The 15,626-nt window shown below is 46.5% G+C and overlaps 1 protein-coding gene and 2 pseudogenes across 7 annotated transcripts; all 3 read right to left on the bottom strand.

Moving 5' to 3' along the window:
* Nucleotides 1-5,696: 5,696 nt before the first annotated feature.
* Nucleotides 5,697-5,815, bottom strand: LOC148665460 (5S ribosomal RNA; annotated as a pseudogene).
* Nucleotides 5,816-7,003: 1,188 nt separating this feature from the next.
* LOC148665459 (5S ribosomal RNA) lies at nt 7,004-7,122 on the bottom strand (annotated as a pseudogene).
* A 3,617-nt stretch (nt 7,123-10,739) lies between these two features.
* On the bottom strand, nt 10,740-15,382 carry LOC148665458 (uncharacterized). 7 transcript variants are annotated; one of them, XM_088631611.1, is made up of 8 exons: nt 15,271-15,382; nt 14,189-14,256; nt 13,776-13,862; nt 13,482-13,544; nt 12,762-12,854; nt 12,393-12,473; nt 11,466-11,834; nt 10,740-11,021 (listed from the first exon to the last, which is right to left on the bottom strand). In XM_088631611.1, the coding sequence occupies exons 2-8, from the start codon at nt 14,228-14,230 to the stop codon at nt 10,836-10,838; spliced, it is 921 nt and encodes a 306-aa protein (XP_088487737.1). In that variant the 5' UTR covers nt 14,231-14,256; nt 15,271-15,382; the 3' UTR covers nt 10,740-10,835. The 7 variants fall into 7 exon arrangements, with proteins under 7 accessions (XP_088487737.1, XP_088487731.1, XP_088487738.1 ...); XM_088631605.1 differs by lacking the exon at nt 15,271-15,382 and adding an exon at nt 14,844-14,912; XM_088631612.1 differs by lacking the exon at nt 15,271-15,382 and adding an exon at nt 14,857-14,896.
* Nucleotides 15,383-15,626: the final 244 nt, after the last annotated feature.

Raw genomic sequence — 15,626 nt, 5'->3', positions numbered from 1 at the left:
AGGGACTTTTTAGAAAAGAGGAGTCCTTTCCTCTTTTTAGAAGCGGCCGCCTATCTTTTCCTCTCCATGTCCGTGTGGTTTAATTTAGATGGACACTTCTTCATCATTTGGGTCATGTATCCGCCAATCTGCCTCCTCCTTTTTAGAGGACGTTGTAAACCTTTAGGAACAATATGATCTAGCAACAAGGTTATGTCACTGTAATTAGGCTTAAGACAATCAAGAACAAGGATTGCCTTTCTTCTAAATTCTTTACGATCATCAGGCAATTTAGGAAAAGACTTAACTAATAAAAATAATTCAATAGGAGACCAATGTCAATGTACATATGCTGGAGTTCCTTCTGGACCTGGAAAAGTGCACATTGGCTTTCTAATTTCGGTGGAGACTTTTTCTTTTTAGTAGGCATGGCCATGAATTTAGCTGCAGCTTGCTGTTCTTTAGTTTTAAGACTAGTCTTTTTTGAAGCTTCCCATTATTTCTGTGATTCCTCTTTCCATTACATAAGTTTTCCAATTCAATTTCTTTCCTTTCTTCTCCTTCTCTTCTAAGTTTCCCCTTCTTCAGGAAACTTCTTTTTCCTAATTCAACTTTCCTCTGTCCATTCTGATTCACTTACAAAGATCCTTCATAGTTATGGGCCCCTAATTATCATAAATAAATTATGTGCAAGTTCCCTTACACCTATTACCCTAGCTTTACAGTTCATGAACATAAAACTTTTTTTTACTCTAACCCAGGCTAAAATTGTTTCTCTGAATTTGTCGTACATGTACTTCTGCTGGACTGCTCGGTCCCATTTTCGTCTCTGAATTTTAATTTCCCATTTTTACCGATCGGTGCCTTACTTAGAACCTTATCACATTAACTACTCCACATAGCAAAAACCACACGTCTGTGTTAAGATAAGTTCTTTATATGAGTCCCAGACTCATCAAACCCGCGTGAGAACACCCCTGTGGCTCGCTACTCAAACTATTAATTTTAAAGGATCACTTACTGGCGTCAGACAGCTGCCAATTCTCCAGACGCGTCTCTGGAAGGATAAACAGTTTATCCTCCGAGGTTTGTCCAATTTGCTAAAATTGTCCGGGTCCGGATGGAGTTTCAGCAGCCGTTCGCGCTCAGGTTTGTGATCCCGGACGAGCCCCCAAATTGTCATGGAAATATAACTATCAAGGAAGCCACAAGAGAGAGTTCTCACCTGAGTAAGGTCTTTATTTCAATATTGCAATATTGGGAGCCCTGCAAAGTGCAACCAGAGACTCAATTTGTTACAAGCAGTACAGGGTTTTTATAAGACGTGGCGCTGTAAAAAAGTTCAGCACTTGGTCCCTTCTAAAACTTCCCCTTTCTCTAAGAGAAAACAGATTACATCATAGAGCGAGAGAAGAAAAACTAGATTTGTTATTCAAAGCTTATCAGTTACTTTCAGCTATTTCTAATGACCCAGACAGCATATATTGTTTTGGTACATTGTCTTCTAAACTAACCTAAACAGTGTACTTCGTTGAAGAACTGTTTTCTAAAATTCTGCACGCACTGTAGCACAGCAGTTACATCCTTGAAATATATTATCTAAAAGCACCAATATATTTTTTCAAAGCTCTCTACATTTTTAAGAATCAATTTACTTATTAGATTTCCACTTCACCGGCAACATGCAAGCAAACTACATAAATATGAGAAAACACGCAAGAGAGTTGTCACTCAGAGTGTCGAAGGGTCGATGTATACTGGGGCTCAGTTGAAATGCAACATCAGGACTTTTCCGAATTATGTCACACGAAGAGAGCACAGCCCTTTCTGCCCTGCCGCGTGTGTCTTGATTGTATAGTGGTCAGTACTTTGTGTTGTGGCCGCAACAACCCCGGTGCGAATCCGGGTCATGGCAGAATAGGGCCGTCTGCTTTTACTACTCGCACGAATGAAGGCAAAAAAAAGCCAATCGATGTGAACGAACGGCGCTTTACAGAGGAGTACTGCCTGACTGGATCGTTGATGAAATACAGAGGCCACTCCGACCTCTTCTCGGTTTTCTTCAATGACTTACTAAGGATCTTCTTCACATTCGCCCATGCAGGGGAAGCCAGTTACACCAAAGCAAACGCAGGAAAGTGCATTTCAAGCAGAGACCAGGAGGAACTTGTGTACACCGAGAGTTGGCGGAGAATGGAACAATGCGCCCAGCCCTGTGCAGATCCCGCCACACTAAGAGGTGAGTGGGTCTGTTCAATCACAGCGCTAGGCGAATCCCCAATCCCCTTTTGTGCCTGGCGACAAAAGATGTCTGTTTCCGCCCGGTTTCAAACCGGGGACCTTTCGCGTGTGAGGCGAACGTGATAACCACTACACTACAAAAACGGTGGTAAGATGTGCCCAGCGGCCCAGCGCTGAGCTTCGCCAATGCGATTCAGCTGCTTCCAGTGCCTTTATTGGAGTGCGCTGATGGACCGTGCTCTCTCCCGAGACCAGCACGCCTGTCATGGACGGAGCAGGAAAGGCAGCGCCACATTCTACAGCCCTCTCCACGCAATCGACGAAATCGGGCTACTGAAGTGGAGAAAATCGCCTCTCCAGAAAGTGCAAATATCATCTTGGAGACTATAAATCCTATTGCCGAAGGTCAGCCCTGTCTACCAGAGTAACCCTCCCACAGCGATGATCAGCTCGTCTCACACGCGAGAAGTTTCGGTTGGAAACAAGCGCCCCCTCTTCTCGCACGTTTTGCACGTTCGAGTAGTTTTAATGTGGCTCTTTCGTACACGGTGCTGATCTGTTGGAAAGCAGGAGGCAAAACCGAGTCGAACCGCCTGGGTGAAAACCAGGAACCCTAACCGCTAGACTATATGACAGCGAACAACCATGCTGTTCCCGGCATCATGCAAGCAAACTACATAAATATGAGAAAACACGCAAGAGAGTTGTCACTCAGAGTGTCGAAGGGTCGATGTATACTGGGGCTCAGTTGAAATGCAACGTCAGGACTTTTCCGAATTATGTCACACGAATAGAGCACAGCCCTTTCCGCCCTGCCGCGTGTGTCTCGGTAACTCGCTGTGATCGTATAGTGGTCAGTACTTTGTGTTGTGGCCGCAACAACCCCGGTTCGAATCCGGGTCACGGCAGAATAGGGGCGTCTGCTTTTACTACTCGCACGAATGAAGGCAAAAAAAAGCCAATCGATGTGAACGAACGGCGCTTTACAGAGGAGTACTGCCTGACTGGATCGTTGATGAACGACAGAGGCCACTCCGACCTCTTCTCGGTTTTCTTCAATGACTTACTAAGGATCTTCTTCACATTCGCCCATGCAGGGGAAGCCAGTTACACCAAAGCAAACGCAGGAAAGTGCATTTCAAGCAGAGACCAGGAGGGACTTGTTTACAGAGTGGGCGGAAAATGGAACAATGCGCCCAGCCCTGTTGCTGGAGCCGATTCTTGATGAGCTCTTGGGCTCACTAAGAGGCCCCCGCTGGATGCTAATCTTTCTGTTGTTCTTGCAGGTCCTGCGCTGCTTTTGAGCCGACAGAGCTCGTCCTGGTCTGTCGGCACAGCCCAATTGCAAATGATCGGCTCCGCGTACAGAAGGAACGTGCGTTTGGTACAAGAGTGCATGAAGGCACCGGAAATACATTGGGAACAAATGACCGGTCGCTCAAGACCTCTGTGAAGTACAGGAGCGTGCAAAACAAGGCTGTTTCCGCCCGGTCTCGAACCAGGGACGTTTCGCGTGTTAGGCAACGTGATAGCCGCTACACTACGGAAACCTGCAGGGACCGCTGCTGGTGTCTCGCTTGCGTTTCGGGCTGAGAAAGGGACGCGTCACTTTAGGCAGGGGGCGCTGGAGAGAGGAACAAAGGGCGCGATGAAACAAAATGCCGAAACCCGAATCGAACCAGGGACCTTTAGATCTTCAGTCTAACGCTCTCCCAACTGAGCTTTTTCGGCGGTGCGCAAAGCCCACAGCCACCTGCTCCAGCCTTCCTGTGTTGTGGCATGAGCGCACCAAGAGTAGCGGGAGAGTGTTGCAGGAACGTCACTCAGAAGGAAAGCCACCCAGCTGCGCCCTCTGAGCTCTGTCCAGCGCATCTTCCTCGCATGGACTCCTGCCTGCGACGGGCAGGAAACAATTAGCAAGAACAGAACGACACCCCATGGGTGTCTCATGACCGCACCTTAGGTTGTGACACGTGCAGGTGTGAGGGGTTGCCGGGCTACTTTGGAGCAGAGCTTGGGCGGAGGGGGGGCGGGAAAGCAGACAAAGAGGTGACACCTCAAGGTCTGCACGATCACAGCTCTCCGCCGCCCCAGGCTTCCGCTCGATAAGCTACTGGACACACCCGCCCCTCCTCACACAGACCGTGGAAAAGCCCCCGAGTGGGAGGGCTCTCTCTTCCTCCCAGGAGCTCTTGGACACGATGCACAGACAGGGCGCGGGGAGCCGCCGCCTGCAAACATGGCTCCAGGCAGGACTCCACTCCACAGGAGCCGCAGAGCAGAGGAGATGAGGGCAGCTTATCTCCTGTGCAGAGACCTGAGCTGTTGTTGCTGTGGAGGCTGTCTTTTCCGCACTCGGGGTAGGACATCAGGAAGCACACTGAAGCGCTGCGACATGCACTGTACAGATCCCGCCACTACTGGGCCCGATTTCCCCGGATCGAAACCGGGCGGAAACAGGCCCGTTTCGTTTGTTGCCACTCACACTGTTTGGGGATTCGCCTAGCGCTGTGATCGAATAGACCCACTCACCTCTTAGTGTGGCAGAATCTGCACAGTGGATGTCGCAGCGCATCCTGCTTTCACTTCAATGCGCGTCCTGATGTACCCCGGTCTCCCGCGTGACAGGTGGGGATACTTGCCACTATACTAACGAGGAAGACATCGCTCTCTGCTTAGTGTGCAAAACACTTACTTGCAGCATTGTGGGTGCTGTGGTTTAAATGCTATTGGTTTGTGAACAGAATACCCCTATCCCAGTACATTGTGCCACATTAAATAAACACACGAGAAAAAGAGATTCAGAACGCAAAGCTGTGTCAGTGTTCTGTGTAAAAAATCGGTTTGAACATCATGGGAGCTGTTTTTAATAAGCTGCTGAGTAAAGAATATTTTAATCTTCCTGCTGTCAGTAGTATTGTGCATATAGTTGACTCTTACCTGAATGAAAACAGGACGTAAAGGAAGGGTTTCAGAATTCAGACAAAGCTTTATTCCCGTGCTTACAGTCTGAGTAATTGGAGACTGCGCTATTCTGTTGCCTATGGTCATATACGGGTTTTTCGCATGAAGCCGTATTGAACAGTATTTCTCGCGTTGTGAACTTGTGTATACAGCGGTCCCCTGGGTTCCAGTTAGTGCGTAATTACGCATCGCTGAAAAACCGGAGGTTTAAAAAAAGATAATTAGCTCACTGATACTTTGATGTAGAGGCTGTGGAAATATCCACGTCGTGGTCTTTTAAATGCATTTGGTTTGAAGGCGTTCTGTGCTTCCGTTGCGAAGATATGGACAAAAGAATATTCGTGCTTGGTCCAAAAAATGTAATATAAACGAAAAAGTAAAGGCTGAGAAAGCATTCACAATGTATTTTATGCACAAAGCAAGTATCCTCGCGATTCTAAGAGGTTTCGTGTAAACGCTACAGGCGTGGCAAAATCGTTATCGAACTTCAAGCTAACTTTACCCCGGTTAAAAGCTTACAGCACCTGGTATTCCCAGGCAGTCTCCCATCCAAGTACTAACCAGACCCATCCCTGTTTAGCTTCCATGATCAGACGAGATCAGGTGTGCTCAAGGGGGTGTGGCCATAAACGAGAGCAAGGCTCGCTGGCACCCCTCTTATAGAGAGGACAGCTCCGTCACCTCTTTTACGACGCTGCTTTTTTTCCCTTGCGTTTTTCTCTTCTTCCCACGTACTCTCTTCACTGCCTTCGTCTCCGCTCTATTTCACTTCAGCCTTTCACTCTTGCTTTCTTCCACTGAGGACGGAACTGCGGGAGAAAGGGCGCTATAGAGGATCGCTGTGGAGAGCTGCCGATGTGCTTTGACATCTGAGCTCTGTGGAAAACGATCTCAATACAATTCTGAAAAACGCGACTCCCCGAACGCCAGCCGAACAAGTCTCCACAGCCAAAGCGCTGTGTCTCTTTTCAGCTGGCGATAAACCTTTCCTCGATCCTTTGCGGACTTGTAAAACTGTTCATGATCAGAATAAAAAACGCTCACGCTAATACACAAGCACCCGTGTCTCGCCAAAGCTGACAAATAAACAGACAGACAAGCCGCACTGCACGTGTGAACAGGGGAATGAGCGAGCGAGCGGGGATAGAGCGCCTCCTGTGCTTAGAAGCTTACAGCACCTAGTATTCCCAGGCGGTCTCTCCATCCAAGTACTAACCAGGGCCATCCCTGTTTAGCTTCCAAGATCAGGCAAGATCAGGCATGCTCAAGGGGGTGTGGCCGTAAGCAAGAGCAAGGCTCGCTGGCACCCTTCTTATAGAGAGGACAGCTCCGTCACCTCTTTTACGACGCTGCTTATTTTCCCTTGCGTCTTTCTCTTCTTCCCAAGTTCTCTCTCTTCACTGCCTTCGTCCCCGCTCTATTTCACTTCAGCCTTTCACTCTTGCTTCCTTCCAATGAGGACGGAGCTGCGGGAGAAAGGGCGCTATAGAGGTTCGCTGTGGAGAGCTGCTGCTGTGCTTTGACATCTGAGCTCTGTGGAAAACGATCTCAATACAATTCTGAAAAACGCGACTCCCCGAACGCCAGCCGAACAAGTCTCCACAGCCGAAGCGCTGTGTCTCTTTTCAGCTGGCGATAAACCTTTCCTCGATCCTTTGCGGACTTGTAAAACTGTTCCTGATCAGAATAAAAAACAGTCACGCTAATACACAAGCAACCATGTCTTGCCAAAGCTGACAAATAAACAGACGGACAAGCCACACTGCACGTGTGAACAGGGGAATGAGCGAGCGGGGATAGGGCGCCTCCTGTGCTTAAAAGCTTACAGCACCTGGTATTCCCAGGCGGTCTCCCATCCAAGTACTAACCAGGCCCATCCCTGTTTAGCTTCCGAGATCAGACGAGATCAGGCGTGCTCAAGGGGATGTAGCCGTAAGCAAGAGCAATGCTCGCTGGCACCCTTCTTATAGAGAGGACAGCTCCGTCACCTCTTTAACGACGCTGCTTTTTTACCCTTGCGTTTTTCTCTTCTTCCCACGTTCTCTCTCTTCACTGCCTTCGTCCCCGCTCTATTTCACTTCAGCCTTTCACTCTTGCTTCCTTCCACTGAGGACGGAGCTGCGGGAGAAAGGGCGCTATAGAGGATCGCTGTGGAGAGCTGCTGATGTGCTTTGACATTTGAGCTCTGTGGAAAACGATCTCAATACATTTCTGAAAAACGCGACTCCCCGAACGCCAGCCGAACAAGTCTCCACAGCTGAAGCGCTGTGTCTCTTTTCAGCTGGCGATAAACCTTTCCTCGATCCTTTGCGGACTTGTAAAACTGTTCCTGATCAGAATAAAAATCACTCACGCTAATACACAAGAACCCGTGTCTCGCCAAAGCTGACAAATAAACAGACGGACAAGCCGCACTGCACGTGTGAACAGGGGAATGAGCGAGCGAGTGGGGATAGGGCGCCTCCTGCGCTTAAAGGCTTGCAGCACCTGGTATTCCCAGGCGGTCTCCCATCCAAGTACTAACCAGGCCCATCCCTGTTTAGCTTCCATGATGAGACGAGATCAGGCGTGCTCAAGAGGGTGTAGCGGCGAGTCTGATTAATAAGGCAGAATTAAGTGTTGCTGTGCTTTCCCAAATTAGGACTCATCTCTCTGTTCATCTCTGTGGTGCAGCCACAGAGAAACTATTCATGCAGGCTGATTTAAGGGTTCCTTTGATTTAAGGTTTCCTAGGACAGCTCCCAAAGGGGGATGCACTTAGCTAAGCCTGGCTATCATGATCAATGGTCATCCATTGGCGCCTATCTGTCTAGGGAGTGCCAGATGGACATCTGGACTGCATTCCTAAGTGTCAGGAGTAAGTGACTCATATCTCACATTGATCAACCAATCAGGGACTGGTAGGGCCGAGTAATCCACGTGGGACTCTGATGCCCATGGAACTTTCAGCCAATCAATGAGCTGAAGTTCCTCCAGGTAAAAACAGGCAACACAGAGAGCCTGGGAGATTCAGATTCAGTAAGATTCAGTGAGATTCTGGAGAGGATTCTGTGGACTGTTCTAAAGGGAATTCAAAGGAGAATTCCAGGGCAGGACGGCCCAGGAGCAGAAGGCTCCCAAGGGCAGGACATTCTCGCAGAGTGCCTCCTGACCATCCTGAGACTCAGCCCAGACAACCACGGAACGGCCAGTGTGTCCGAGTGCCAGAACTTTCCTTTGTTCTAAGAGTCTAGAGCGGAGGTTGCCAGAGAGTAACCAGAGGATCCACCCGAGGTTAGCACCAGCAGCAAGCCTCATGAACAGGTCGGAACTGTGGACAGCTGAATCACTATTCAGAACTAGCTCTTCACCAGGAACGAACCGGTCCTCTTCCTGACTTGCTGGAACTCACAGTCATCTTTTCTCCTGTGCACAAACTTTGCTAGTTAAAGCCAACACTAACTAGCCGGTCAGTGAGCATCAGCAGCGTACCATCGCAAGCTGCACAGCACAGCCTGGCACGGAGCCAGAGAGCGCGGATTGGACAGCAACAGCCTGCAACTGTTTCTTTGTGCTCGCAGGAGATCTGAATCCCCAGAGATTGGATGAGTATTCAACTTCAATGCATTACAGCTCGAGAATTCAATTGTTATCCCAACCAGTTGATATCAATTTAATTCCTAAGAGTTATGTACTTGTTTTGAGTATCTAATGTAGAAGTTATAACCAAGTGCATTTACGAAACGGTCTTAATGAATGATATACTGAACGTATGTCCTCTTGATATATGTAACTCTTTGTAACTGACTGAATATATATATCTTTTGTATTCTGATAACCCTCTCGATAAGATCTGTTAGGTTTACATGCTTATTCTATGTATTAATAAAAGTATCCTCCTGTATTAGAACCTGTGTGTGCGCGTTGTTTGAGTTATATCGCATGGTTGGATTCTAAAGCCATCAAAAGAATCAATTTTGTGATTTACTGCTACAATTAATAATTGTCCCGGTAAATGCCCAAACCCTACAGAACTGGTGCCTTCAGAGAGCACACTACATTACATTTTGGCGTCCCTGGGCCGGCTATGGCAACGTTACACCTTCCTTGTTTGCCTTATTCCCCACACCTGTCCCTTGTTCCAGCCCCTTTTCTGTTCCCCCTTATAAGCCAGACGCAGACGCCAATCTGGGCTCTGCATTGGTTCCTGTATCATGCGAGCCCGGGTCCTGGATGTGTCTGGCTCCGTCATGGTTTTAAGTTTCTGTTCCTGTTCCCCTTGCCGGTCCCGACCCGGTTCTGGTTTTTAATCTCCTGTCTTGGATGGATCTCCTGGCCATGGACTTTTGCCTTCTTTTTGGGCTTCTCTTTGGACTCGTCCCCGGATTGTTTGCCTCGCTACACCTTCCCCAACCGCCAGCACTCCATGGACACGCCCCCCTGTTTTTATTCCCGTATCCTGCATGACTTTTTCCCTGTGTTTCCTCACTCAACCCCGGATTGTGTCGTCCGCATAGGGGCCGGAAAGAAAGCTTTCGTGACAATTACAGTGCTCATTACCACTACAACGACAAAGAAGTTTTTTTTAAAAGAAACGAATGTCAAAATGTTTCCAAAACGTCCACTTGTGATTAGTTACACGATCCCATATTAATATAACTATCAAGTGATGTTAAATCACTACAACATGTATTTTTTTACAATAACAGCAAGTGGTGTTTTTACTATGTATTCTTAGAAAAGGATAAAACGTTATAACTTTTTATGAATTACAGAATATAAGCTTAATAATGTTAGAACAAGCATGTTAAAACCAGAACCCATTTAAGTTACCAAGTTAAAGACTTTGATGCATAAAATATTTATGCATAATTAAAATATTTATGATGAAGGTGGAAGGTTGTGTACTTTTGTCCACAAGAGCAATCTTTCTTCTATAAAATATACCTACTTTTTAATGTTTAATGATTGACATTCTGTAATACACAGTTTCAAATTATTAAAAATCTAAAGATTATGCAATTTAAATTCTTAATTGTAAAAAGACTGTCCCTCAGCAGTGACTGGGATTCAAAACCAGGCGTTTTCTGGTAATAGCTCAAATGCTGTATATGAGATGTTAAGCTGTATATGATCTGTAGGTGCCATTGCTCCAGGTGAGGTGTGAACACACAACATCGCCATGGCTCTGCTGTGCACACTGACTGATTGTGCCACTGGGACTTTGCAAGTCGCAAGTCAGTCCAAAGACTTTGAACAAACAAATGGTGAAACAGGGTTTCGTCTGTGGATCAATCTCCACATGGGGAAAGGGGGCAGTGAAACAGTAAGGAAAATACAAGAGAAGAAACTGAAAGAATTATAATCACTGCAAAATAGGAAGAGGTGGCTGGACATGTTAAACAGTTTGGCGGTTAATTTGTGACATTTTTGGTGACAATCAGCACACGGATTTCTCTTCATGTTCCTTAAGATGTGCAGTATATATTTTCATTGTAGATTGGTTACTTCAAAAGTCCAGTAAAGTGACAGTGGAGAGCTATCCGATACACATCTTAAAGAAGACTCCCTGTAAGTCGATTAAACATTTTATTTTCAAGTCAAATCCTTTACATGAAATAGACACCAACAATAGAAGGGGATGAGAAATGTCTTTTATCAAAATAAATCTGCTATTCACAGACCTCGGCCACAACATCTCCCAGGTACTTCTGCAGGATAAGGTCAAGCTCAGCTGCAGCCTGGCGGAAGCACTTGTTCACCTCAGATAAGTCACACCTGGCCACTGTATTTTCGAAGTAGGATTTCAGCGCCTCTTTCACCTCCTCATAGTTGTCCTGCTTCATGATTCCTGTGCCCTGGGAGAACAAGAAAGGTGAATATTCATCATCATCCCTCAACAATTCTCCAAATTGCCTGACTGCAGACACCACCATGAGGAGGAGCTGGAGTGACATAACATCATCAGTAGGCAGTGAGTCAAGAGAGGGGGAGTCATCCCACTGTTATCCTTATCCATGATCAAGAGTCTCACCCCCTGCTTTACGCTGTCCCTAGTGGTGATCTGTAGACAGTGTGTCTTCCACCTCACCCACCTCCTGAGGCAATAATCTTGAATAAACAGAGGGCTGGAGGCCCAGCCGGCTCCTGTCTCTCTCCCCTTGGGGACAGGAGATTTTCTCAGAACCATGTTGAGGTGAAATGGGAGTGGGATGACGCAGGTGTCTTGGAGAGGTGAGTCGCCCCAGCCCCTGCATACCTCAGTGTGATTCAAGCAAGGGGGAGGGGTTTAAGGGACTTACCAATCCCGCGTATGCACCCTCTGATTCAAAGTCAGGCAGGAGCTCATTGTACAGCGCCAGGCAGTCCAGCTGGATAGATGATATCATGTTCTGAGCCCAGGTCCGCACCCGTATCTCCTCCTCCTGGAGCAGCCCCTTCAGCTCGACCTGCAGGCCCTCCCTGAGCCGCCACAGGGCCGCTGGGGTCAGGCCCGGGTGAGCGGGTGTACCAGGGGGTGGGTGAGGGGGTGTGTGAGGGGGCGAGCAATGGGGTATGTGGGCTGCCAAGGAGGAGGTCCATGCCCTGTCCTTCTGCAGATCCCTCTCCGGGCCCTTAGGGTAGTTCCACAGCTGGGTCTCGGTCTCCTGCCTGGTGATTGGCTGGCTGGCCTGAGGGGACAGGGGCACAGAGAGGGCATGAGGAGGACAGAGAGAAAACTGAGAGGGTCTTCTCTAGGAGGACCAAGCCCTGCCCCTGGTCTCCCAGCAATCACAGTCACCAACATTGCAGCTGAAACCAAACTTTCGACAGATGTCACAGACATATCAGGCTCACAGACTTGCAGCTCTCGGCTGCCCGGGGTGAGACGCAGGGGGAGTCTGCTCCCTCTTCCTCTGACAGTCTTATCAGATGACAGCAGCAGACCTGATCCAACCCCACCTTCCCTTTCACACACAGCCACACACAGGCATGACTGTGTCACCATCATCAACACCTCCACCATTATAATCTCCACTATCTTCGTCACCATCATCTTCATCACATTTCTAATAAATGATCTCCACCATCTTCATCACCATATCCTTCTTCATCATGACAATCATCATGTCCACCATCATCATCATCAACACCTTTCCATCAACATCATCATAATAACCACCTTCATTATCTACACTACCATCTGCATCACCATCATCATCCTGAGCAGAACACATTGGTTGTCTTACACTGGAAGAATCTTTGCTCAGTGCCTCAGTATAGGTTGCCCCTCTCCGGCCTTTCAGGGTCACATCCACCTCTGTCAAGACCTGTCAGCAAGTTGACTGCTTTAGTCTCACCAGCAGAAGCCAACCAAGTTTGTGTCTCAGTACAGGTTTATTCTTAGTCTAACAGTATTAATACAGTATTCTTTACATAGAGGAGGGTGGGTGTGTGGAACAAGCTGTCTAGCCAAGTTGTTGAAGCCGATAGGGTGGCTTATCTTAAGAGAGAGCTGGATGAGACCCTACAGTCAGGACAGGAGGCACTACTGTATGCAGAGGGAGGTGGGTGCGTGGAACAAGCTATCCAACCATGTTGTTGAAGCCAATACTCACGTTCCTGTGGGATCTGCCCCAGGTCTCGGTGTGACACCCTTCTCTCTGCTCGGCCATTCCTCTCTCAACTTGAGTGAGTTTCTCCAGGCGGTGCTGGGGAGGAGAAAACAGAGTTACCAGCCAGTCAGACAAACACACATCATCATCATGGGCCAAGATGACCCTACATGACAGTGGCCTGTCATCCTCGATCCAGACGCAGTGTCCAGCCCTCAGCTATCCAGCTTCATGATCCCCAACATCCCTATTGAGGGGCCAGTTCTGATAGACCAGGGGTCTCAAGCCCAATCACAATCCCTGGAGAGCCAGGTGCATCTCCAGGTTTTCTTTCCAAACGGGGCTAGCCAATTAAACAATTAATCTAATTATTTTCATAAGAAGATGTGGAAATAATGTGTTTAATAATATATTTTGATGTCTCTCACTGTTGAAGACTCAAAATATTCAAGGCACAGTTGGATATTTAAGGTCTGGATAAAGGTACAGTATTAGAATATTTTTTGTTTAATTAAAAAATTAGATCAACTTTGTAACCAAAACCTCTGGGCAGGAAACCAGATGATTCACCAGACCCTCTAGGAATGGAGTTTGAGACATGCTCACCCTCTCTCACACACAACCTCACACACACTCACCCTCTCACTACTACTACTACTACTACTACTACTACTACTAATAATAATAATAATAATAATAATAATAATAATAATGCAGACTTGCTTTTCTTGGGGTCTTGGGTTTGGCTCCTGTGTTGGCTGAGTCTCCTGTTACCTCCTTCCTGATCTGGGGATGTCAGACACAGTTCTGTTACAGACACGGGCTGGACTAGACTCACAAGCACACACACCCACAGACACACACTCCCACACACTAACAGATGCACACACTGTCAGGTAGAGTCTTTCTCCTCCTCAAGAGAAGACAACAGAGCCCTGCTACTGCGATGAGCTTTTATTTCAGGAGGAGGAAGAAGAGGAAGAATCACAATATGAAGAAGACCAGCAGTGGACTCACAGCTCTCTGGGTCTGGGGCCTGACTCTCAAACTTGTCTCCAGTCTCTGGTGAGTTTGGACATCTTCTCTGTTCACCTCTGTTGACATCTGTGGACAGGACAGTTCAGTTAGACAAACAAGTTCGACCAGACTTCACTCTCATAGTCCATCAATCAATCAATCTATCAATTTTTGTCTTATATTTTGCCTTTTAATCCAGAACATCAAAGCACTTTACAAAACATACCTGGAAAATAGAGTATAAATGTGTAATACTGTAGTTCCTGGAGTAAGTGCTTGGATAATCCAACTACCACTGTTGTTACTTCTGCTGCTACTACTATGACCATGACTACAAATTCTAATACTAATTCTGATATTAATACTACTACTGCTGTCATTACTAGTAATAGTGATAAAAACAGAGCACTCACAGCTCTCTGGACGTTGGTCTGGAATCTAGAAAGTGGTTCCATTCTCAGGCGACTCTGGACCTCAACACCTGTTGATGGGTCACTTCTGTCAGACACACGAGTGGAGCCCAAGCCCACAGATATACACCCACACAATCACACACATTATCACACACTGACAGACACCCACCCACACATATTCACACACAGACATTACACACACACACATACACTACACACACTCACAGACACACATTCACAGACACACACACAGACACAACACACACTCACAGACACGACATACATTTATACACACAATCAGACACTCACACACATACTCGCACACATTCACATACACACATATAGACTACAAATACTTATAGACACACACCAACACACACACACAGACAAAAACACAAACACTCATAACTACAAATACAGTATAACTAACACTAACACAAATGCCACTAACATTAAAACAGTAACACTATCACTAAGAATTACACTATCATTATCACTGACACAAACTACTAATACACTACTAATACTAATAATAACAGTAATGCTATCACTAAAACGAACATGACTACTAGTGTAAATACTCTAACAGTAACTCTATAATTATAACTAATATTAACATGAATACTGGCATCAAAACTATCAGAAGCGCAATCACCATTAATACTGACATGAACACTAGCATTAATATTAAAGCTACCGATTGTACTCTCACTAATATTAAATATGAATACACTCGCATTAGTATTAGTCCGTGACGTCAAACCACTCTTTGTGACGAAGGCGAGACACCTAGCTGGGCACAGTGAAGTGGCACGTGTCGCCGTGGTTACCATACTTATAATTTGTAAACAGTGGAAAAATGCATTTAAACTGTTACCTACACAAATTTATCAACTTGGAATATAATTTTCAAGCTCTAGAATACAATTTCTAAACAATCATTTGAATAATCATTCTTTAATTTGGGATTGAACATTATGAACACTAAACGCATTTGGTATTTGTATTTGATCGATACAGGCTGTATTGACTCTTTTCTAGATATTTAAAGAATTTAAAGAAAGAAAATAATCAGTACTCACCAATCGGTGAAGTTAATTGATGATTCTAAGGTTTTTTAGTTGAATTAAGTGGTTGTCGATACATAAGTTATCAATATCTCTCCTCCGTGCTCTCAGCGGTCTCGCTCTCTGATCCCGGCGCTCTGGCTGGTGTCTGTGACGTCACAGCGCTCTTTCTGACAGAGCAGAGCGCGTCTCCACTGGAGGAGACTCCTGTCCGGAGCCCGGGGGGCTTTTCTTACAGATATACTGTATCATCTCCAAAAGAAAAAAACACCAGGCTGTGAAGAGAGGCGATTCATAACAGCTGGAGAAGGAGACCGACAAACCGAGGAATACAATTTATTAAACAAAAAAAATAGTTTACTTCACAGACT

Source organism: Lepisosteus platostomus, chromosome 5, assembly GCF_059453375.1.
Source record: "Lepisosteus platostomus isolate fLepPlt1 chromosome 5, fLepPlt1.hap1, whole genome shotgun sequence".
NCBI lineage: Eukaryota > Metazoa > Chordata > Actinopteri > Semionotiformes > Lepisosteidae > Lepisosteus > Lepisosteus platostomus.
Note: the sequence above shows the minus strand (reverse complement) of the source record. Positions and strands in the feature narration are given on the sequence as shown.